This window comes from Adiantum capillus-veneris, chromosome 4, assembly GCF_014529385.1.
Source record: "Adiantum capillus-veneris isolate H3 chromosome 4, ASM1452938v2, whole genome shotgun sequence".
Taxonomy (NCBI): domain Eukaryota; kingdom Viridiplantae; phylum Streptophyta; class Polypodiopsida; order Polypodiales; family Pteridaceae; genus Adiantum; species Adiantum capillus-veneris.
The window spans coordinates 59,053,020-59,079,393 of NC_140934.1; the positions used below are offsets into that span (position 1 = coordinate 59,053,020).

Sequence of the window (26,374 nt, forward strand, 5' to 3'; positions counted from 1 at the left end):
CGATCCCGCTCCCGGGATGGCGGGGGGCGTGCGGCGGAGATGGCCATCCAAGGGGGGGCGTGGGGGCGACGGCCAAGGGACGAGCGCGTCGCCGTGGTCGGATGAAATGCATCGATGGCACCGTGCGACGACTCCCGCCGAAAGGGTGGTTACGCTCCCCGAGTACGAGGAACGCCGCAAGGGTGGTTACGCTTCTGCGGCCGGGGCGTGGCAGGTGCCGCTGTGTCGAGAAAGGGATCCGTGGCCGAGGAGCGGAGGGGGAGGGGACGAGCGCCCATCCCCCCTCCCCTTGAGTCCTGAAAACGAACGCACGGACCTCAGATCAGGCAAGGCTACCCGTTGAGTTTAAGCATATCACTAAGCAGAGGAAAAGAAACTAACCAGGATTTCCCTAGTAGCAGCGAGCGAACCGAAAAGAGCCCAGCTTGAGAATCGCACGGCCCCACCTTGCGAATTGTAGTCTGAAGAGACGTCCTTTGCGATGGACCAGGGCCAAGTCCCCTGGAAAGGGGCGTCAGAGAGGGTGAGAGCCCCATCGAGCTCAAACCCTGTCACTTCACGAGGTGCCGTGGACGAGTCGGGCTGTTTGGGAATGCAGCCCTAAGTGGGTGGTAGATTCCATCCAAGGCTAAATACGAGCAAGAGACTGATAGCAAAGAAGTATCGTGAGGGAAAGATGAAAAGGACTTTGAAAAGAGAGTTAAAAAGTGCTTGAAATTGCTGGGAGGGAAGCGAATGGAGTCCGCAGGTGCACCCCGATCGGATGCGAAACGACGAGAGCTGGGCCGTCGCTCGAGGCGGGGTGCTGGTCAGCGTGGGCTGGTGCGACGGGACAAGAGCGGTATTTCGTCGGCCCGCCGATGCCGTCGCGCCGACCAAGGAACGAAGCGCGCGCCACTTGTGGCGGGCTTTACGCACCTGCGCGCTCGAGACGCTGACACTCTGGGCTTTCCATCCGACCCGTCTTGAAACACGGACCAAGGAGTCTACCATGTACGCGAGCCGGTGGGTGGCAAACCCACGGAGGTGCAAGTAACCTGACAGGTGGGATCCCCCTCGAGGGTGCACCATCGACCGACCGTGATCTTCTGTGAAAGGTTTGAGTGGGAGCGTACTTGCTGGGACCCAAAAGATGGTGAACTATGCCTGAGCAGGGCAAAGCCAGAGGAAACTCTGGTGGAGGCTCGTAGCGATAGTGACGTGCAAATCTTTCATCAGACTTGGGTATAGGGGTGAAAGACTAATCGAACCATCTAGTAGCTGGTTCCCTCCGAATTTTCCCTCAGGATAGCTGGAGCTCTTCGTAGTTTTATCAGGTAAAGCGAATGATTAGAGGCATCGGGGGTGAAACACCCTCGACCTATTCTCAAACCAATTGGACATGGGTTAGTCGATCCTAAGAGATGGGGCAGTCCTGTGTCAAGGGCGCAATGCGCGCCGTTCATCGAAAGGGAATCGGGTTAATATTCCCGAACCGGGATGTGGCGGTGGACGACAACGTGACCGAATCCGAAGACGCCAGCGAGGGCCCCGAGAAGAGTTCTCTTTTCTTTTTAACAGCCCGCCCACCCTGAAATCGGATCACCCGGAGATAGGGTCCAGCGGGGCTGGTAAAGCACCGCACGTCTCGCAGTGTCTGGCGGCTCGTGAAAATCTAGAGGAGCGAATTCCGATCACGCTCGGTCGTACTCATAATCGCATCAGGTCTCCAAGGTGAACAGCCTCTGGTCGATAGAATAATATAGGTAAGGGAAGTCGGCAAAACGGATCCGTAACTTCGAGAAAAGGATTGGCTCTGAGGACTGGGTCTAGGGGTCTGCGGTCCCGACACTGGAGGTTTTCGGGGGTCTGCTCGAGCTGCCCCAACAGCGAGGGCAGGCCTCCGCGTGCCCACTGGCTGACGGCCATAGAACGTCGCCCCTCGCGGGGCGGCCCTCCCCAGGTGGTGAACAGCCGTCTCAGAACTGGTACGCACAAGGGGAATCCGACTGTTTAATTAAAACAAAGCATTGCGATGGTGCCCACGGATGTTGACGCAATGTGATTTCTGCCCAGTGCTCTGAATGTCAAAGTGAAGAAATTCAACCAAGCACGGGTAACCGGCGGGAGTAATTATGACTCTCTTAAGGTAGCCAAATGCCTCGTCATTTAATTAGTGACGCGCATGAATGGATTAATGAGATTCCCATGGTCCCTATCTACTATCCAGCGAAACCACAGCCAAGGGAACGGGCTTGGAAAAATCAGCGGGGAAAGAAGACCCTACTGAGCTTGACTCTAGTCCGACTTTGTGAAATGACTTGAGAGGTGTAGAATAAGTGGGAGCCTTTGGCGCAAGTGAAATACCACTACTTTTAACGTTATTTTACTTACTCCGTGAGGTGGAGGCGGGGCTTTGCCCCTGCTTCTGGTCTTAAGGTGCGCTCGCATGCCGATCCAGGCGGAAGACATTGTCGAGTGGGGAGTTTGGCTGGGGCGGCACATCTGTTAAAAGATAATGCAGGTGTCCTAAGATGAGCTCAACAAGAACAGAAATCTCGTGTGGAACAAAAGGGTAAAATCTCATTTAGTATACAAAAATTCATGATCTTTTCTCGCATGGCATCGTTCATTTTCTTCGGCACCCCTTGCCCTTGCGGCTCCTCTCCCACCAGTCTTGCATCCTCCTCATCGCTCCATAGTCGAGGCATTTCTGGGTCAGAAATGGATAGAAATTCGGTCGTCAATACAAGAGACTCTTGCACCAACCATCCTTCTGCCATGCTCCCCTCTGGACGCATTGTTTGGCGAACAAAACCCTTAAGTGTTTTCATGAACCGCTCTAGAAAGAACATCCAACGGTTGTGGGTTGTACCTGCCACTGCAACCTCATCTACTACATGGATGAGCAAGTGCATTTGGATAGTTAGGCAGCTTGTGGGTAGATACTTCTCAATCATGCAAACTGCCTCAATGGAGTTAGCCTTTGCGACTCCAATAGATTCCTCCCGTATCTCCTTGGAAGAGATCCACTGCACTAGCTCTGAAATCTTGTATATGCAGGTCCGCACTTCCTCCATTAAACACCCCTTGATCGTAATTGGAAGAATGAATTGCAAGAACTTATGCCAATTGTGCGATTTCAGTCCTGACAGTTGATCGTCACGGGTGAATGCTGTCTTGAGACATAGCATATATCCTGACCTGGTCACATCGCTCCTAACTGCCCAAAGAGGAAGAAAAAAATTAGAAATGCAGTGTTAAAAGACAGGTATGAGTATGAAGTCATATACTGCAATGTCCTACAGAAGAAGGACTTTCCTATCAGGCAATACTCATTATATGATTTAGATGAATCCGGCTCTTCTACTGAAGAATCGAGTTCAGAGTCCACCCCTACTGAAGAACCTATTTTTTTCGACGACAGCTTATCCAATGACAGCTTCACAAAAATGTCCAACATGGTAAGAAAACCTTATCCTTTTCCTAAGAATGCTAGGTATGATTCTTCTTCTATAGATGAAGAATCATACCAATTAGAATTAGATGCGGAAACTCAGACAGAAAACTTGGAAACTCAGAAACTCAGATTCAAATTCGACAGAGATAGAACGCATGGAAATATAACTAGATGAGAGAACAACGGTGACCACATGTAAAACAAGGCAGAGGTAAACAACTGATGCTTATATTGCTTGCAGAACTAGATCAAGGTAAAAGGTAGTGGATACAACAGAGCTTCTCAGAACTCTCAGATAGAAGGCTTATAAAAAAGACGCCTTATACAAATGACACCCTTCCTTATATACATGAAGGAGGATGGGCTTTATTCGACGCGTGGAAAGATAGTGCATATATTATTCATAGTGGGATACATCTGTCTCAGTGACAGTGGGATATAGCTGTCTCAGTGCTACATAAAGTGGGTAGGTGTAATACAGTTGTCAAAAGAAAAGTAAGTGGACATTGTTGGACATTGTTGGTATGAACATTGATGATTCTGCCGACGCAAAGTGAGTTGATGATGAAAAAGTAGGTTGATAACATCATTCCTCCCCTTTTTTGATTCGCAAGAGTAGATCAGCGATATTATTCTTATGACGTGGCACATATTCTTAGGAAATATCAAAGTGACTCAGTTTGTAAGACCATCGAAAAATGCGGGTGTTACCCACTTTTCCAGCATTTTTTTATTCTAAAAACTTTCCGAAGTGCTTAAGGTCACTGCGAAGGGTAAACGGGATTCCCATTAAAAATAATCGGAAAGCCAAAACTGAATTTACTCCTGCAAGCAGTTTGCACTGAATAGAATGATACTTGACCTCTGGATCTTTGAAACGTCCAGACGCCCATCGACAGATGACAGGGCCATTTTCTGTTTCCTCACAAAGGACACCACCCCAAGCTTCTTCAGATGCGTCTGAGTATACCACTAAAGGTTTGTTAGAGGGAATTTGTAGCGGTGGTAAATGACTACAGACCTTCTTTATTTTTTGAACTGTCTTTGTCATCTGGTCAGTCCAGAAGAACTGAGTGCTACGTTCCAGTTCCTTAAAGATGAACAGATCTTTGGCCAAATGAGGATACTGGGGAGCGATCCATTGCAAGCAACCAACAAAAGACTGGAGCTGCTTCTTTTCAGTAAAGACCTTAGGAAAACTTTGTAGTTTATTAAGGACATGAGGTTGCATTTTGATACATCTTGAGAAAATCTCCACTCCCAGAAAAGCTACTTGAGATTGACAAAGCTCAATCTTCTTTAAGCTCAGAACAAGTCCAGTGTTTTGCAATTTCTTTAAGAACAGATGTAAATGTTTGACATGGCTATTGACATCTTTGGAATATACCAAAATATCGTCAATATACAGAAGTAGGAATTCTCTGCAATCTGCAAAAATGATTTCAATCCTCTCTTGACATAAAGAAGGAGCAGGTTTAATGCCCATGGGCAGAACATTCCAGTCAAACATTCCCTGTGGTACGATAAAACTTGTTTTGTGCCTGTCAGCTGGATGTATTTTAAATTGCCAAAAACCACTTTTGAGATCAAATTTAGAAAATACTTTATAGCTCTTAATTCTCTGAAGCGGATCGTCCTTAAGAGGTAGAGGAAACCTGCATGGCTCAAGCCAATCATTAATCGGCTTGTAATTGATTACAAGTCGCTTCTTTCCTCTCTTCTGTTCAGAGTGATTATTGACATAAAATGCCTAGCAAGCAAAAGCATTGTTACTTGGAGAAATTAATCCATTCTTTAGCAATTGTCCAATCTCCTCATTGCAGAGTTTGGTGTCTTCTAAAGACATGCCTAGATGGGTTGCTTTTAGTCCTGCAGTAGGAGGGTTCCCAGGGAGAGACACCCAGTACTCTTCTCTATCCCAGAATTCTAATGGGTTGTCACTGGTGTGTAGTGTAAGCAATTCTCTGATTGCCTCCAATTCTTTTCTGTACTTACTTCGTTCTGATAGAAACCATTGTTGAAACCTTTCTTCTTTGTCATTATTAGGGATACTTGGAATCTTCCCCCCTAAAAGAAGAGCACCGCGAGGTTTAGTGCTTACCTAATGAGCAATATCTCAAACAGAAAATTGTATGGAGATATCAGGTAAAATTGAAAAAGTTGTTATTTGAGAGACTAGATCTACGCCAAGAGTAAGATCAGTATTTGGATGAGGGTGCAGATATAGTGTAATGAGAAACTTGACTGTCCCAATAGCAATCTTACAGGACACAACCTTTTGAATTCGGCCTCTGGTATTATTGGCATAAGAAATTATGATACCAGAAGGGAGTAATTCAACCAAGTGAGGTGGAACTAAGGCTTGGTTAATATATGACATAACAGATCTGGAATCCCATAATGCATCAACATGAAATGAAGGGATATGAGGAAATTTTATCCAAACCTCAGAGTAGAATGCCCTATTGAATTTGGTGTCAAAATGAATGAAATCACAAACATTTATAATGTGATTAGGTACCCATTCACTACTGGGCTCAGTAGCGACTTGATTCATGGCTACTAAGTCGTTGAGATAAGTGGCAATAGCATAGGTCTGATCCAGTTTTGCTTCATAGAGGCTAACTGAGATTCTAAGGAAGTTAAACGCTGGCTTAATTCTTTACATTCTAAATGCACAATTTGGATAGCATCTAGGATTGCCTTATCATTCTTACTGCATACCTGTATGAATTCTGCTGCGTGCTCCATTGGCAAATGGCAAGGGACAGTAGTAGCAGAAGGCTCCATAGGTGGTTTGTGGAGGGATAGAAGTTGATGCGGATGCATATGCAGTAGCCCTGGTTGGTTGTCTAGTAGAAGATGGTTGGCCTCCAAAATTAGATCGTTGATTCATTTGTTGCTTCCATTCAGGTTGATTGACGATATCAACAGTTTTTTCAACCATACTTCTAAACAAAGGCAATGGATGATAGCGTTTTTGTTCTTTCTTTGACAGATTCATTTTCATAGGCCTAGAACCCTTTTGCCATGTATCTGATTCTTTACTTGTACTGGTTGTGACTTCGTCTGTAGAAGAAGAATCATACCTAGCATTCTTAGGAAAAGGATAAGGTTTTCTTGCCATGTTGGACATTTTTGTGAAGCTGTCTTTGTGAAGCTGTTGTCGGAAAAAACAGGTTCTTCAGTAGGGGTGGACTCTGAACTCGATTCTTCAGTAGAATAGTCGGATTCATCTGAATCATATAATGAGTATTTCCTGATAGGAAAGTCCTTCTTCTGTAGGACATTGCAATATATGACTTCATACTCCTACCTGTCTTTTAACATAGCATTTCCAAATTTTTTCTTCCTCTTTGGGCAGTTAGGAGCGATGTGACCAGGTTTACCACAAATGTAGCATTTTACCTGTTGTCTTTCTTCCTAGTTAAGCTTTCTCTTCTTTCTAACTACCTTAAACTTTTTGCCAAACTTATTTCAGTGTAGTTTGACTTTGCATTTGCATCCTTCAGCCTTCCTGCATCCGAGCTGTTGGGCTTTAGTTTCCTTGGTGCAGAAGCTGGAGTTGAATCCTTTGACCTGTTTGATGTCATGCTTGACTCTCAATCGAGCACATTCAAGATCAGTAACTTCATTGATGAAAGAATTGATTTGGGCAAGGGAGATGTTTTCATCAATATGCAATCCAACAGCTTTAATTTTTTCCTTAATCAAATTTGCAAAAGATTCAGGAAAAGAATTTACATAGTATTGCTTGTACTCAGTCTTGAAGTAGCCACCTGGAAACTGATAATCAGCTGAGTCATATGCTGCTAATATTTCTTTACCTGACTAAGATCACAGAGCTTACTGCGGAAAAAGGCTTCTCTGTTATGATCTTGGATCTTAGTGGTAGATCCTACAAACTGCATGACCAGAGCAGCGAAGAACAAAGATATTACATTATCAATGTTTTCTCTGCCTTCGGGTCCTCCCTGCATAATGTAGGTTTTTCTTTTAACACTTAAATCATCCCACCATGCTCTCAGCATTCCTTGGAATCCAGCCACAATCATAGAGACTGATTGTTTTTGTGTTAATTCCTTATGCAGGATACCATAATGAGCAGAATTGCATATGAATTCAAACACTTTCCAGATCTTTTCTTGTGACAGACCATCTATGTCTAATATGGTCATATCCCCAATTTTACTTACCCCTTTTAAGCTAGTAGAGGAAGAGGTAGGAGACTCTACCTTCATCTTTCCGGTTTCTCTACTCACAGGGTTCATAATTCTAGTTTCTTCATCAGTGCTGATATCTGAGTCATCTTCAGAAGATGTTGTCAGACCTGGAAATATCTGAGGTATCTGCAAATCCATCTCATCTAATTCTATATCTTTATATCCGACACAAGAGTCATCTTGTAGGACAATCCAATCAATATCCTCTGGCAATATGTTGGGAATTTCTTCTCCTAATTTCTGCCTTTGTGCCCATGTCTGTACCTGTGCATTTTCCCCCCAACGAAAATTAGGATCAAAGCCATCAGCGAGATCCTCGTCGATAAATGGAGACATCTGAGGCGGAAATTGATCAACAGATTCAATTGCGAGCTCCTGTTGAACTGCAGAAAACATTTGTGGGAATGTTTTTTCTTCACTGGTGCCACCAAAAGTGATGACAGGTTGTTGCTGAATCTTAAATTCATGGATGAACACTGGTCTAGCAAGAGACAGAGGTGAAGTGAAGACTGCTAGCTTAGATAACACCTGATATTGTAAAGCAGCCAGTTCTTTAATGGCATTGGTATGCCAATTGGAAGCGGCTTCCAATGGTTGCAACCTTGAATTCAGAGAAGGCAAGATATATGGTTGACTGGTTGACATATCTTTATCATTGATTGCCTCCTTGGTGAGACATTCAATTCCATTGATGGCAAAGTCAGTAGCAATTATTCGGTTGCAAAGCTTGCACCTGAACAGACCTTCAAAATCTTTGTAGGTCTCCGGATGTATGCACATTAGCTTTGGACAGCCTTTGCTTGATGCTACTGCAGAACTAGTTGATGCAGTCTGATATTGCGGTGGAGCAAGAACAGAAGCAAGTTCTCACCTTGACTTTGATTTACCTAGAACTTTGTACTGGTCTGTTGAGCCCAAACGCTCAATCTTCATAGGCTCGGGGTGATGAACCTCATTCATGAGAGTCTTGGAAATATTTAATTTCCATTCAGCAGGAAACTGGACTTCCTGCCACTCTACCATTTCAGGTAGAGTGCCCAAAGTAGTTTCATCTACTTTCATAACTATATTCTGTCCTTTGGATTCTTCAGAACTTTATAAATACCCAGAGTTGTAGACAAAGGGGATACAAGTATTTACAGTGCGAACAATCATCCTATAGGCTATCTGTAGGTGATCAGCAGTATTCTTCATATCAAGACCATTGGTCTTGATAAACAAAGATACTATTTCATTGAAGTATCTATCAGATAGGCTGCAAGGGAAATTATGGAAGCATTCGATATATATGGGTCCGTTGGACAGGCTTCCTTGTAGGATGCTGATTGTTTGATCATTCAAGTTCCTGTGTCTAGTGTCTAGTAAAGCTCCTATACACGACATATTAAGTCCCTTACGAAAGAGAGGTATTATGCCTACTGCTATATACCCTATATGCACAAATTGGTGGTTTTTTTTAAAAGCCTTTTCTCTGAATTCTGCTAGCTCTTCGAAAAGATGGATGATATGATCATCATTATCACTGTCCTTGATACTAAGCTTTCCATGAGTCTCATGGTACAAAGTATTTGCTGATAAAGAAAAGAGTTTGTTGTGCTTATATACCTGTTTAGCAGTCACTGCTGGTAAACTCCATCTAGCTTGAGGAGTAGATTCCTCTACTTCGATATTGTCTGTGAGAAGCTTCTTGAATGAAGAGATAATCATGGCCATTGCTGAAGGCAGGTTGGAAGGTAGAGTGTTTCTTCGGGTGTAACTTGCTAGCCGAGCTTGAATTGAAATTCTTAGAGTAAGCTTCTGAAACGTCAGCGTCTAAACGGCACCTTGCCTAAGCGATTGCGACTATTAGGATTTACTAATTTCAATGATGATGCTCTGGCTTATGGGATAAGTTACTCAGTAAGAGAGGAAACTATTACCATCAACTTCAATACAGCAACGATACATAAATGGCTCAGATACCAATTAGAATTAGATGCGAAAACTCAAACAGGAAACTCAGACAGGAAACTTGGAAACTCAGAAACTCAAAAACTCAAAAACTCATACTAGCCCAACCAGGAGATGGGAAAATTGACTTTTCTATTTCTTATGCTAGCCGACAATTGAACATGGCAAAAAAGAATTACACCACCACTAAAAGATAAGGACTAGGAATGATCTATTTCGTTAAAAAGTATAGACATTACCTATTGGCCAACAAGTTTTTGTTCTTTGTGGAACACCAAGCTTTGTTATATTTGGTCAACAAACCATGCAGCACAGGGAGAATAGTGAGATGGTTCATCATTCTTCTTGAATTCAATTTCACTGTGGTTGTAAAAAAAGGCACTACACACCAAAGAGCAGATCATTTGTCCAGGATTGTTTCAGGGGAATCACCTAAAGGGGTAGATGATGATCTACCATATGCCTATTTGTTCTCCGTGGAAATGATACCTAGATGGTCGGAAAAAATTGTGTCATTGATGTCAATAGCTCAAGTGGATTCACCACTTCCTATCACAATTGATTTAATCGAGCAGTCGGCTATGTATCAATTGCTAGTTGGAAGGCTATATAGAAGAAATCGAGACAGGATATTGCTTTTATGCATTAACCTGAAGAAAAGGAACAATACCTAAGTGAAGCACATGTTACCATAGTAGGACTTCACTTTGCGGAAGACCAAACTATGCAACGGATCTTAAGACTTGGAGTATTTTGGCCGACTATGAGAAACGATGTTAGATCTTTTGTAAAAGATTGCCCTCAGTGTCAAAAACACCAACCCATTCCTCATGTAACATTATTTCAAATGTCAGTTGTCCCTAAGTGGAGTAACTATCTGGTTACTTACTTATCGAGCCGAACATTTCCTGAGGATATGAGTAAACACCGTCAAAGAGCATTTGAAATGGAAGCAAGAGACTATGCTCTCATTGGGAACCAATTGTATTGGAGAGGGAAAGATCAACAATTGGTGATTCTTGATTCTCCACAAAAGAAGGAAGCAAACCTTCAAATACATCATGTGTCTGCATATGAGGTACATCAAAAGCAACCATAGGTTGAGCAGTAGTTTCTCCAAAAATTACATCACGACTTTCAAAAATCTTGTTTGTAGCAGGATTGTAAAGTCTATAACCTTTACTTCCACTACTATACCCCACAAATATACATTTGATTGCCTTATCATCAAGCTTCCCACGTAACTGCTGAGGGATGTGAGCATAAGCAAGACAACCAAAAACACAAAGATAACTGGCTGAAGGTTTTCTGTCATACCAAGCTTCATATGGAGTAATGGTCTTCAAGGCACGAGTAGGACACCTATTCAAAACATGTGCTGCACAATCAACTGCCTCCATCCATAGCTTATGAGGCAAACTCTTAGCCTTGAGCATACATCTAGCCGTCTCCATTAAAGACCTGTTCTTCCTTTCTGCAACACCATTCTGTTGTGGTGTGTATGGCATAGTACATTGGTGTTTAATGCCTTTCTTTCCCAAAAAATCCTTAAATGCACCTGACATGTATTCACCTCCTCGATCGGTACGAAGAGTCTGTACTTTGCAACCTGTTTCATTTTCAACCATGGCGACATAATGTTGAAAAACTGCAAACACATCTGACTTTGCTTTGAGTGGATACACCCAACAAAAGTCATCAATGAAGGTCACAAAATAAAGGCTGCTTCCCAAAGATGGCGTCCTCATAGGACCACATACATCACTGTGTACAAGCTGCAACTTTCGTGTCCCTCTAATTGAACCATCCTGCGAAAATGCAAATCTGTGCATCTTTCCAAGAACGCAACCTTCACATACATGTCTTGGTGGCATCTCCAATAAAGACAAATCATGCACCATATTATGACGTTGTAAAGTCATCAAACTGCCATAACTAACATGCCCAAATCTAGCATGCCACAACTCAGCATCCTGCATGGCCTGAGTCTTTGTTTCTGCAATACATACTTGAATCTGCTTTTCATAATGATCTAGCACAAATAGTCCATTTTCCAGCGTACCTGTAGTGATAAGAGAATAACCATTCTCTCGATCTCATACAACACATCTGCCATCCTCAAAAATGACCCGAAGACCATTTTTTGCAAGAGAGGATACAGACAACAAATTCTTCTTGATCCCTGGAACATATAAGACATCTGACAAGCATAAATCTGAACCATCTGAAATGGTAATCAAAATCTTACCAACGCCTTTGATTGGATAAGAAGCATTATTTGCACATGTCACCTTCTTTCCTGCTGGAGCTGCATCCAATGAACAAATCAAATCCTTCCTTGAAGTAATATGCCTGGATGCACCACTATCAAAGTACCAAATCATTTGTTTCTTGTCAACACTGTAAGCAGAAAAATGTGAACATACTACAAAAGCATAAGAATCTTGCAAAAAGTTTGCAGACTCTTCTTTAGCTGTAGAAGAATCACCAGAAGCTGAAAAAACCAAACTTGACTCTTTCTTCTTTTCTTTAGCAATTCGCTTTTTACACTCACTAATGTAGTGACCAGGTTTCTTGCAGTAGTGACATTTACCTTTCCTCTTGGACTTGTCGGAATCACCTTTAGACTTCTCTGAAGATTGTCCTGCACTAGACTTGGAGTAATGAGCACTCTCTTTACCCTTGTTTTTGTTCTGTACAACAAGAGAATGATCCATACCATCCACCTGTAAAGACTTGTTCTTACGTGATTGATCCTCCTGCAATAGCAAAGCCACTAACTCTTCAAAATGAAGAGGCTCAGGATTAGCTCGCAAAGACAGAGTCAAAGAAGTCTGAAAAGTCAAATAAGATGGTGGTAGTGAATTGAGTGTTTTGGAAACCAAGTCCTTCTCTGGAATCACTTCATCAATGCTACGCAATTGCTCTTTAAGATCCCTGATTTTTGTAAGATACTCGACAATATCGTCACCTTCGTCCATCTGTATTTTGTCAAGTTTTTTCTTCAAAAACTCTATTCTGGCAGCGTTTCTTCCTCCAAACATAGCTTGCAGAGTGTTCCAAGCATCCTCAGAAGTTCTGCAAGATCTCATATGTGGTGTGATTGTCCTCTTTATGGTTAAGGCAATCACAGACATAGCCTGTGCATCTTTAGTATCCCATCTCTTTTGCTCTGGAGTGACTTGTGAGGGTCCTGCACCAACAGCTGCACCACGACCAGGCGTGGCAGGTGCAATGCTAACTGGACGAACTTCATCTCCAGATACATAATCCCACAATCCTTTACCAACCAAAACATTTTTGGCCATAAAAGACCAAAGAGAATAGTTGGTACCATCCAATTTGTCTTCGGATGTAAACGCACCAAAAATCTCTTTCTCCGTAGATTGAGCCATACTGTGGATGCACACAAGAGAGAAAAAGAACCTCCAAGAGATTCACAAATCTCCTCTCCAATGCAAGCAAAACTCTACACAAAATCTCAGCACAAAGCTAAGACAAGCTACTTCCCAAAAGAACTGTTTACCTGAAGAAAATATGTCAAAAAACACACCCTCTTGATCTAAACGCCTCCAAAAAGTAACTTCTGCTACGCTGCTCAGAACAAAATTCTAAGGGCTTGAACGACTTCGAAAGGGGGGTAAAACCCCAGGTCATCTACTCAGAATACTCCCGGAACGTCGAGGATGCTCCCACGAGCAAATTTTCCGAAAACTGCCTGAAAACTGCGATTGCGCGCACGGATGCGAAACGCAAGTAGAGGCTCTGAAAATCACCTTGCTCTGATAACAATTGTTGAAGATGATGAAACAGGAAACAGAAGGAAGACAGCAACTCAGAGTAGGAAGAAGATGGAGAAGGAGAAGACACAGAGCTTGCGTACGAGATCTCTGTAGTCTCTCTCTGTATTAGAATAATAGTGTATACAAACTCAGAGCTACAAAGTTTATATGAAACCCTAAGAGATAAGGTGTCCGTTCACACCAGATTTCCAGGGGGAAAAACCCAGTGGGAGAAAAGTGCCCCTGGTGAAGCGCGTATACACACTAACACTACTACATGTCTACAGGTACAACTTATCCAAGATTGGGGAAACGACTATTTGTACTTGAATCATGTGGGATCTATCACAAGAGTCAATCTAAAAGATCACACCTATAGAGATTTCTTGAAAACACCCATCCAAGAGTTTGATTCAATCTCTTCGGCTAAAACTAAGCTCCCATCTTGGTTAAACAAAGACACTCCTATTTGGATGTGCGGAGCTTTAGAAAATGGAAGCTTAAGACGAGAGGAATGTATCTTAGAAAAGGACTCTACAGACGAAGCCTACATACCTGAACCCTTTCCAGAACATTTATTCGAACCATTCGAGTGGACTCAAATTTTAGCAAAAATGGATGTATGTGTGAATATGTCTATGCCTACTCAATTTTGCAATGAGGATGGCTACGACATAATTCCCATCCAAATGATGTCAGTCCTTAACATTGAAAACAAAGGACTTGCTAAAAGCTCAACAAATCTTCTCTGACCTCTATTATGACGCAACTGATGAGTTAGATGAATACTCAGCTACCTCAGAAGATTCGGGATCAGAAAAAGAACATATGAGGGCTCAGATACTCTTAAAGGGAGGGGAGGAAAAGTTTTTTGACTTTCCAAACCAGAAATCAAGAAGACAAAAATGGTATAAAATTGTGAAAGCACGACCTATGCCATCAGTCTCTAGTAAAACACAATTCCTGATGCAGATAGATTCTAATGATTGTGTCAAGGATAAAATAACTGGCAGATATCCTTCAAACAGAAACTCAAAAATGTCTCAGACATTGAGAAAAACAAGGAAGGGTACTCACAAAAAACATCAGGATAAAAAACCACTCATGACTAGAGTCGAGCGGAAAAAGAAATATCAAGAGTTGAAAAAAGCTCTAAAGGAGATATACACCACCGAAATGGAAACCACGGAAGAGGATGGTAAGGATGTAATGCATGTTCCATCCCACTACAAAAAGTATACTCTCCAAGATCGGAAAATCATAATCGAGCAACCTGTTAGTGAACTATGGAAACAAGGCGAGTCTTAGGAAGAACCTGAACACGCTAAAAGGGTAGACTTAGCTGAACCAGGAGAAGAGCCTAGACCGGCTTACATTGCAAATGACCTAACAAAAGAAGAAGAAAAGCTTTTGATGAGCTTGTTAAAGGAATACCAAGATATCTTTGCTTGGTCTTACAAGGATCTCAAGGGTGTCGATCTAAAAATCTGTCAACATACTGTACCCATGAGAGACGATGCGAAACCAAGTAGACAGAGACCATACACTTATAACGAAACATTTGCCAGAAAGATCAAAGAAGAGATTGAAAAACTGAAGGAAGCTGAATTCATTTACGAAATTGAACACACAGTGGGTGTCTCCAATTGTGGTGGTACCTAAGAAGAACGGGAAACTATAAGTGTGTGTTAATCTCAAAAAAATGAATGCAGCTACCATTAGAGACAACTTTCGTCTTCCGATAACTGAGCATGTTTTAGAACGAGTGGCAGAAAAAGAATCTGACATCTTCCTAGATGGCTTTTTGGGATACAATCAACTCTTGGTTGACCCAAAAGATCAACATAAAACTGCTTTTGCAACAGAATGGGGTATATTTGCCTATCGGGTTATGCCGTTTGGGTTAACTAATGCTCCAGCCACATTTCAGAGATTGATGAGCCATGCTTTCAAAGAGTATCTTCGAAAATTCATAGAAGCATACATGGATGATTTATGTGTACATTCGTCAATCCGGGATGATAATTTTGAACACCTCAAAAAGGTATTCGAGAAATGTACACTTTATAGGATTTTCTTAAATCCTGAAAAGTGCGCATTCATGGGAAGACAAGGGAAAATTCTTGGACATATAGTGTCTAAAAATGGACAAGCTACCGATATTGAAAAGATTCATGTTATTGCTGATTTGCCGAGACCAACAACAATCAAGGGGGTACAAGCCTTCATAGGACATTGTGGATATTACCGACGGTTCATCTACATGTACGCTATAATTGCAAAACCCATGTATAGCTTGATTATGCACTTTGAATGGACCAAGACATGTGAAGAATCCTTCATGAAGCTTAAGCAAGCTCTCACCTCATTTCCAATACTGAAAGCATCCGATTGAGATAAAGTATTCCACGTACATGTAGATGCTTCATGGTTGCATACTAGCCCAACCAGGAGATAGGAAAATTGACTTTCCTATTTCTTATGCTAGCCGACAATTGAACATGGTAGAAAATAATTACACCACAACTGAAAGAGAAGGACTAAGAATGATCTATTCCGTTAAAAAGTATAGACATTACCTATTGGCCAACAAGTTTGTGTTCTTTGTGGAACACCAAGCTTTGTTATATTTGGTCAACAAACCATGCAGCACAGGGAGAATAGTGAGATGGTTCATCATTCTTCTTGAATTCAATTTCACTGTGGTTGTAAAAAAGAGGATCTGAATAATCCTTGGGAATCTCTATGAAAGTTTCACTCTTTCCCTCTCTCTTGATTTTGTTGACCATCATGTTGCATGAGCGTTTCACTACTGCAATCATGGTAATTTCTAAAATCAAGAACAACTCTATGTTAGGCTGGGCATGTGTGTTCAAAAGTTGGCAGAGTATAAGAGCCTATCTCGGGCTTTGTGTGGGTGTGCTGCCTCAAAATAAATCAACAACAATGCAAACAAAGCATGAATAGAGACTCCTAGAGGGAGACTCTTGGCCAATTATATGCCACTGGATCCTTAGCTTAGCCGTCTCTAAGCTGAATCATAGTCACGGAATGAGACATGAGCAAGTTGCACTTTATAATGAGAATCAATACGAGACTTTTATCAACTCAATTGTCAAATATCCAAGCCCATAAATGAGATTTTATAGATGGCTTCTTTTGAATGGATCTTGCATGCTTTTGGACCTATGACAACAAGGTCTAAGACTAGGTTCTTTCACTTATCTACAATGTTCTAACACAACATACATTTCAAGTTGATCTTTCCTATAGAATGACAATTGTGGTGACTCCTAAAGTTGATGTTATTCCAATGACAATGAAAATTTAAGTTCCACATTAAGAGAGAGAGAGAGAGAGAGAGAGAGAGAGAGAGAGAGAGAGATTTGTATCATCCATGATACAAGAAATTGAATAGCAACAAACGAGCATTGATGTTAGTGATGTTAACTTGTCATTTTCTTTGACACCTATTCTAGAGTAGCTATGTTTTCAAGGTATCTAATTTCCTTCACAGGACACACCATGTTTTCCATGGGATAAATGGTTCAATGCAAGATCAAATTTTTGGAGGGCCCAATGAAATAGATGTTTTGATGAATCAACAATACACCTCGCTGAAATCTTGTATGAGGACCTTCACAACAAGTTAAGACATGGCATCTTCAGCTAGAGTGTAGTAACCAGCAAGTCCAGCACATCATGCTCTCTCATTCCATTCTGTATTGAGAACATTGATTCCCTCTTTTTTTCCCTTTCACACCTAAGTCCTAACACTAATGTTGCAATAAAACTACCCACCATTGTTGAATAGAAAATGTTTCTACTTCACAAGATTTACTTTTTGAATTCTCCTCCCCAAGGCACACAATGGAAATGCATTGAATAGAACTAGGCATGAGTAATAGTGTCTCATAGAGAGGTGGCCAAGACACATGAAATTGGAGAGAGTCTTACTTGTTGTAGTGCCTATGGTGGATAGACCAACAAGGCATTCATCCTAGTGAGATCTTCATAACAAATTAGGAGCAAATAGATTAGATGAAATGTACTCAATGAAATGAAAATAGAATTTCGTGATTGATTAGAACGAGAGAGAAACTAACAAGTTAATCATGGTGGCCTATATAGGCTAAAAGGTAGATGGTGGAAATTAAGGCAAGAGGGATATGCACCACAAATGAGAAGGGGCAAGTAGCCTGTGGGCTGTAAAGTGCAGCTTGTGTGCATGGAATGAGAAGCATGTGTTAGGGATTCCTATGTAGGAGGTTGTATCGATGCACACATAGGGGTCACCCGCATGCAAGTATGCTTAGCTTTAGGGATTTTTCATGCATTGAGTATAAGCTAAAAGGTTTACCTCAACAAATTCCCCTGTAAGATGAAGCTTACACAAAATGCATGGATTCTTATCAAGGAGTCTAATATTGGTTACTTAGGGTAACTGCATATGGCTCATATGATGAATCTAATGCAAGAGGATAGTTCTGACCTCCAAACTTTGGGTTTGGGATAGTGTGTAAACCCATTACAATATATCCTCATAGTAAACAATGTTTAACATCCCCTTCTTGTTCTTCTTTTTGCATGACATATACTTTGCCTTTGGAATCTCTAGGATTCTTTGTGTTCTTTGCATTATCTTTCAAAAAACATGCATGTCCCTTTTTGTTGCAATGAGGGAAAACACCTTAATGTGGAAGCAATCTTGTGATTTGTGGTTGCTTTTGCCACAATTCGAGCAACCTTTACCATTTACAACAAATGCATTACTTTGAGACCTTGTGTAAGTGCCAATTCTTTTTTCTTCCTCTATAAGTGAATTGATCACATTGTCAAGCAAGACCTATTTAGGAATTTTGGGAATTATTCAAGTCCCATTTTTTATAACGCTATTAAAAAACTTAGTATTTTTGTGTAGTTTGAGCTATCATCTATTCACGGTTACACTCTATGTTTCATATACCCCTTAACACATATCTATAGGGATATGTGTATTTATATACATACTTATATGCATCAACTACAATGACATCAAAAGAATGAGGGAAGCATGGCACTAACTCAATTTGCATTATACTACATTATTCATGTAGAAAAAGTTCTTTGAATCAGTAGCTCAGATTTGAGACATTGACGTTAAAGAATTGGCTATATCAACACTCATAAAAAGAATCTACAATAATCAAAGACAAATTTTAGAATTGAAGGGACCTCAAAATAGTGTGGTGTTTAGAAACACCAAGATAAAAAATAAAATCCAATTCACATATTTACATGGATTCAAGTATTGTACAACTCATATGAGGAAATGATACTATGTCAAGAGGCTCAATGACTATAAATACATCATTAAACTTTGCGTTTTCTCATGTATTGCTCCAATGTGTACAAGGTTTCTCTATCACAAGCTGCTTCATTTACCAACATATGGCAAGTATACTCTCGTTTGTCCCTTGCATAGATACAACCAAGTAACCATGCAATGATTGTTCTCTCCAAAAAAATTTCAAGCTCTTCATTTGATTGATTCCACATTTTTGAAAAATCAAGTAGGTTCCGGGCATATTCGACATTACACTGTAAAGGGCCTCGTCAAAAATTAAGGTATTATTTCCATCCAGAACATGAAAAATTCTCCATGCTACATCCAAGTTCTTGTGGTATACAAATCGATATCCAATTAGAAGATCTGTCTTTTGGCATGCTGCCTGTCTTGCTATGACATTAAATTTTTGATGGTGTTGTGGAAAGCATAACTCAAGAATACGACGAGTCCTTTGCAATCTATTAGTGCTCCAAATCCACACCTCAAACCATTGCATGCAAAAATCAAGGAAAGTGAATGCATCTTTGCGAATAAAATGCCACACATTTGTACTCTCTTCAACGAGATGCATATGTTTTCCCCAATCTGGGCATACATTACCATGTTGCATTTCAATGGTCTTAAGTAAAACACCATTGAGTTCAAGGATCAATACTCTTCTTTGTTTCCGTATAGTATCTGAGGGTGGTGGAATCAATTTCCTTCTAGGCCTATGAGTCCTCAATGACATCTGCCACCTCAATAGTAAATGCTTTGTACATTTGAAATCAAATTTATATGCTTCAGAATCTCCTGTTCCAAAAAAAAGGCATGATGGTCAATGGAAGAGATATTATTTTCAATTAACACACTGTGCACCAACATTATTTATTTTATCCATGATATATATAGACTTAAACCTTGAGAATACAACAAAAGAAAATATTTTTCTTCAATACACAGAAGAAATCTTGTACAAAGAGCTCCAACCACAAAGATAAAAGAGAGACTTCTTTTCCAAGGCTGAATAACATCTAGTTGATGAAATATAAAAGTGTACATATTTGGTTCATGTTCAAATAATTGGACCCAACACATTGTTTTAGCCGGAATACTAGAGCCCAACACATTGTTTTGGTCAAAATCTTCTTAACACATTTCCACCACTCTAGATGTATGTGAACATTCCAGGTGATTGAGTCAATGCGCATGCCAAGCCCTTAAGGGTTGTTTTCTTCCACCTGCAATAACAAATATGCTAGATTAGATAAAAAATTGATTTTATTTTTTATATTTTTTGAATGAGTGCATGTTTCTTCAAGCTGATTGCATGAGCAATATTTTCTGCATACGATACAAAAGAATGATAACAATTTAAGTTTTTGCACTTATAAATCTCAAAACAAGGGACCATATATTTGCAGCACACAATTGTAAATTGCACACGTTTATTTACGTCTCATACTTCCATACTCATCTATAATGATGTCTCCTAAAAGTGATTAATCGCATTTCTCTATTGATGTGGGAAGATTGAAAGACTAGTTTATCTCCATCTCTCTCAAAAGAATATAAGCTTCCAAGTGGCCTACGTTTTAGTGCATCAGGACGTAGCTCCTCAATGTTGATGTCTACTTGTGGCACACTGGATCCTTGATTTTGAATGTCAATTTCACCTGCAAAGACAACATAATAGAATTTTGTATTATCTTCCAAAAAGGGCCATATCTATACTAATCACATTGGACAAATAAGTACCTTTGTTTTTCTCACCAACTTCAATCCCTTGCTCCCTTTCTTGAATGCTCTGGACTTTGTTTGTATTTGGTGTTGCTTTTCCTGTCCCTTTGTCAGTTTTTTCTTGTATGTCCTTGGTTGCAAGAGTCGCTTGGAGCTCTTCATTGGCTTCACCCTTCTTCTCACTACCCTCTGCATCCTCATCTCTTTGAGGCATGTTGTTAGTGTCGTGTGAAGGTTTTGGAGAATTTTGCACAACAAAATCACTTTGATGCTCTACAACCATCATCTCCTCTTCACTATTCCTAATGTTACTTTCATGAATTTGGGTCTCTCCAATTGTAGGTAGCATGTTCTCGCTCTCTTTAGTCATGTCATTTGAAGTTTTTTGAGAGGTTTGTTCTACAAGATCACTTTTGTGCTCTACAAGATCACCTTTATGAAACTCGATCTCTCCAACAATGGTGGGTAGCACTTGTGCTGCTTGAGATATGTTATCTCCATCTTCTATTTTGTTGACTTCATCTGAAAGATGAAAAAAGCCAAATTTTTACCAATTTAGAAAATAGTCTAGTGGATTTTCAATAACCATAGAATCCATTTCATTTCCATCATCTAACCCAGACGTTTTATGCTAGAAAAGCTCCATTTAGCACATTAACACAAAAATGCTAACCTAGAATGATACCTAAAGCACATTTGAAAGTGAGGCTTAATCTTAAGCTCCAGCCTAAGGCTTAAGTCTCAAAGTTTAGGATTTGGTTTCAAGCCTAAAACTTAAGTCTCAGAATTTATGCTTATGTTTGAAGTTTAAAATGTAAGTCCTAAGCCCTTTTTAGTCTTCATCATTCACTATGTGAAAACCTTTTATACTATGTGCACTGAAGACCTATTTATAAAACCCCTTATCTATGAATTTTTCAAGGTATCATCCAATTTTTTTCATAATCTATAAGTATTTTGTTATTTGTAACATTTTTTTTCTACAATGCTCATGAGACTGGACTCATATGGTAGTGCTACACTAACATACAAAGGCAAGGCTCGAACTTAAATTCAATCCTACAAAATAAATTTCAGTTTCTTGTTATAGATTATGACTCTTTCTCTTTCTTAACATATGTAATTGCTACAATAGGATATGAAATTGTGAGCTTCACTTGGAAGTACTAAGGTAGGATTCCATGACAAGGACTTTTGTTGTTGAGGTAGGATTCTAGACAAGGACTTTTGAGGCTTAAACTTAATTTCATGCCTAAGGCTTAAGTCTTAACCTTAAGCTTATGTTTCAAGTGTAAGGCTTAAATCTCAAGCCATGTCTAGTCGCAACGCATTCACTATGTATAAAATTATTATAATGTGCACATCTAGGGCCTATTCAAAAAACCTCTTAACTATGAATTTTTCAAGGTATGATCCTTTTTACTTCATGATCTGTAAGTATTGCTATTTGGAAGATTATATTACTACAATGCTCTTGAGATTGTCATAACATGGTAGTGCTCATGAGCTCGGCCTCACATGGTAGTGCTACACTAACATGTGGAGGCAAGGTTAAAACTTAAGTTCGAGCCAACAAACTAAATTTCAATGCCTTGTTAGGTACAAAGACATTATGAGTTTCACGTAACATATGAAAGTGCTACACTAGGATAAGGAAGTTCAAGTCTCACTTAGAACAACTCAGCCATGACTTTTTTGATTGAAGTTCATACACAAGTGCTTCACTATCTCTCCTTGTTAGGCTTGAACTTAAGTTTGAGCCTCATTAATGCTTCATTATTGTCTCACCAAAACCAAAATTTCTTACTCTTAAAACACATTTGTATGTTAGCTATGCTTTGTGAATTGACACTTTAAATAAAGACATGTGCTTTGTGATGGCTCAAACTCAAGTTTGATCCCCCCCATCATTTTTTAAAACAACAAAATTAAATCTAATTAAAATGACATACTTTTAAATAAAGACACAAGATAGTATTAAGAAAATAGTGTTTGAAGGACCTAAAGTATCACAATTGATCAATTCAATACACTATCCTGCCTTTTTATACTTTAGGAGTCTGTTGGTACATGATAATGGCATGCATCATTAAACCTAGTATCAAAAATACTCTAAGAAGCATTCGCACCTTTTTCATCAGCTACTACAATGTCTTGAGGGGCTCTATCATCCTCTTGTGCATCCTCATTGCCTGCATCATCATCCTCATTATCTTCATCATTTTCTTTTGCACACTCAATATCCACAACTGGACTCATTTCTCCAACATTGTCTACCCCCCCTTGATGATCAAAATTCGTAGCTTCTTGAACTTCACTATCATCCGTGTTGTCTACGTTATCGTTCTCTTCATTCCATCAACATCCTCTCCATTGCTTTGTTGCTCATCGATGTCAAGATTGTTAAGGTCTTCTTTTTCTTTATCATCTAGCTCCATTGTTTGTCTCGCAAGTGATGCTTGACTTGCACCACACCACTCCTGCAAGGACGGATTGCTCTCCAAAAGACTAGATTATTGAGATTCTAACTCCATTGCTTCAAAATCATCTTTACATAGAGCAATTTCCCTTCTCTTCTTCGACAAGCTTTGCTCCAACACAACTCCACCGCAAAAAAATTCCAACACATAGCTTTGCTTAGGACAAAACCCTGTGATAAGGCCATCAATAAAGTTTCTATCAATAAATTCATGATCCTTGCCACAAGAGCCTGAGAAAAAGACTCTTTTTGTATGAGCTTTGTCAATAGCCTCAAATCTATCAACCTTGCTAACAAAAAGAGCAACCATTGCAGAGTCCATAGTTCCATCTATCCATGAGTCATCTCTTGTTGCTTGGATATTTCCATATTCAATATGGACCTTAGTTGACTGGCTAGAAACCCCTTCAACAAGCATTCCGATATTGATGAAATCAATGAAACACACTAGCACATATTCGTATTGTGCATTCAATGTGTTCAGATTGAGTGCCAAATTTGCAAAAAAATCTATAGAGAGCTTTTCTTTAGTACCATGAAGATCCAAGACAACCAATTGAAATGGTACGTGCTCTGTATTGCAAAAGTCTGTGATCTTCCCCATATCAAAGCCCACCCCCTTGATTCTCCATGGAATAGACTCATCTTGAGATATAATGCCCATATTAGCTCTATAAAGATGATTGAGGAGAGTTATTACACTTTTTGGAAGTGAGGGTGGAGTCTTCTTTGCTCTGTTGAGGGAGTCCTTGACATAGTACTGGCTATAGCTCCTCATTTGATTGTACTCATGCTCTCCTAGCTTGTACTTCTCACAAACTTGCTCCCAAGATAAATTTTCCCTTGTCAAATCAAAGAATAATGATATTATTGCTTCTTTCAACACTCGATCTGTTTTTAGCTTCCAAGCCATCTCATCCATGTCCATTCTATGAGGGGTATTCTTGATCTTCTTTAGCAAGATGGTTTTGTCCAGGATTGCATTTTGTAGTTCAAGAACTTCTTTATTCTCGAGGCCTAAAATGCACCTGAACAATGTAGGTGCTAGTGTTGCTGTGCCAGGTGCTTGTCGAATCTGACCACCCTTCATAGTTAGAAATTTAGGATTTTCGTTGGAACCTTCGTCAATTGTTTCTCCCTTTGTATTTGGTAGCAAGCCTCGAGCATATTGTCTCATGATCTTGACCCAATTCTTCCATATCTTCTCATCACATAGAAGCAAATGCAAGTCGGTCTTGACAAATCCCTTTTGAAGTGTGTGCTCTGTTGTCTCAACAAAGGTCTGCAAAATTGAAAATTCCAACATCAATATTGACAAGGCTCTAACTTGTGGGATTGAGACGTATACTTAATAAGTTCAAGCCTAGCTAAATTGAATTGTTTCTTTATATGCTCACATACATCTATGCAAAGTCCAAAATACATGGGTATATGTAAGTGGGGCTCAAAACTTAAGTTCGAGCCTCGCTTAGCCTCATATGCAAGTGACACTAAATCTTAAGTTAAAACCTAAATTTAAGTCCTAAATGAGCACATGGAGGTCTTGCTTGATCCTATGATAGACTCTAGTTTACAAATAGATATTGATTAAAAAGACTCACATCCATGTTTTCAAAGAATCAAACAAGTACCTTCCAAGCCTCAAAGTCCTTCTTGGTTTGGTTGACACCAGGTGGTGGCTTAGAAGGACAACCATTTGCATGCCACTGTGCTCGTGCTTGCATAAGTTGGTCAAGAAATGGCTCCTTTTGCATTGACATTGCAACAGATAGATTCGCATCTTTGGAGATTTCACGAGAGATCTTTGGTGGGCAATTGAGAATAATCTTTGATCGTCTAAATTTGAATTGTTGACGCAATTGAGGGGTAACCTTTGCAACGTTTGCACCTTGCAAACTTTTTGCAGCACTAATGGAGTGTTGTCCAGAGATGATCCTGTAATCAACATTGCGAACATCCTCTTTGGCAAGTTTGTCAAGAGGATGTTTTTTGGAAGGATCACAAGGCATCAAAATTGCTAGTATCTCCTCTTGCTTTGGTTCTTGAACGAAGTCTAAAGTCAAAATCCTGACCCAATCTAGATTTAATCTTCTGTACACATAGTTTGATGGAGCAGGAAAACACCTTGTCACGTCAATGCTAAAGACTTCATTGATCCCAAAAGGATAGAATCCCTTCTTGATTTCTAAAGAGGTCAGTGCCTTGTTATCTTCGGATGGAGTTTCCATGTCCATCAACTCCTCTTCCAAAACCTCTTTTTCTTCTGCACTCTTTTTTATCTTCCTCTTTGCTAGTTTTTGTCGATCTTCCTCAAGAGTAGAATCATCCTTTGCCTTTCTTTTTCTTCTGAGTCCTTGTGCATCTTGCCCTTGTGAACCTTCTTGCTCCTCTAAATTAATGGTGGGAGTGATCTTCTCTACATGTGTTGAAGCACTTGCACGGGCACCTCTTGATGCTGCAAGTGCACTCCTAACTATGGCTTTCCCTGTCTTCTCCACAACTTTCTTAGGTAGTGCCCCTATTGGTTTCTTTGCAGGTACAATCTTCTTTGGTAAGCTCAAGACTCGCTTTGCATGTTTCACTACCTTCACTAGGTCTTCCACACAGTCCACACCCGAGTCTTCTTGATTAGTGAAGCTGGAGATATTCAATCCTAATTTTACAATAGAATTTTCTTTTCCTAGTTTGCTACCATTCATGTCTACTACATGAAAAGTGCCCAATGATAAGCAAAACTTGTTTGCCTTTATGGTCTCTCCAATAGGTAGCACATTACATGCAAAGCATGGCATTTCTGTTGCATCCACGTCATCTTTGACACCCACAACAATCCCCATGTCTCCATATTTCATATCACCTTGTGACAAATATAGATGGATGTCACCTTTGTAGTTTGCATCTGTATCGTAGGTATCCACAAACCACTTCACTCCTTCTTCTTTTGTTAACTCAAAGGTCTTGTCAACCTTTATTCTTGGAGCAGTAGTTTTGGAGTGAGTGGACATTCCAAGAACATCGAGTGTGAAGACTTCTGCACCCTGCTCTGGTATACTTGGTACATTGGAAGCCTCCATTCCTGAAACAACAAAAAAGAACAATGTTAGAACCTAAACAAATAGCATATTTTTAAGTTAAATAGTACATTTTAAAAAAAACATTAGCATGTGTAGGCGAGGCTCGAACTTAAGTTTGAGCCAAAAGATCTTGTTTTGTACCCTTGCTAGCCACAAGGATGTCATGAGAGTAGTCTTGCAAGTTAGTGCTACATTAAATTTGAGCCTAAAAGTGAAGCTCTATGATTTTTCTAGCTAGAAGGATGTCATGAGGCTAGGCATGCACCCTAGTGCTACATTAGCATATGGAGAGGAAGCTCAAACTTAAGTTTGAGCCTAAAAGTGATTTTTTATTCCCTGATGCACTTGAGGCTCGAACTTAAGATCGAGCCTAAAGGTG

The 26,374-nt window shown here is 40.2% G+C and overlaps 1 protein-coding gene and 1 pseudogene across 1 annotated transcript; one reads left to right on the forward strand and one right to left on the reverse strand.

The window, feature by feature from the left end:
• The first annotated feature begins 335 nt into the window (after positions 1-335).
• Positions 336-1,730, forward strand: LOC147459245 (25S ribosomal RNA; annotated as a pseudogene).
• An 18,677-nt stretch (positions 1,731-20,407) lies between these two features.
• Positions 20,408-20,812, reverse strand: LOC147459246 (uncharacterized). Its single transcript, XM_086509797.1, has one exon. The coding sequence runs from the start codon at positions 20,810-20,812 to the stop codon at positions 20,408-20,410; it is 405 nt and encodes a 134-aa protein (XP_086365923.1).
• Positions 20,813-26,374: the final 5,562 nt, after the last annotated feature.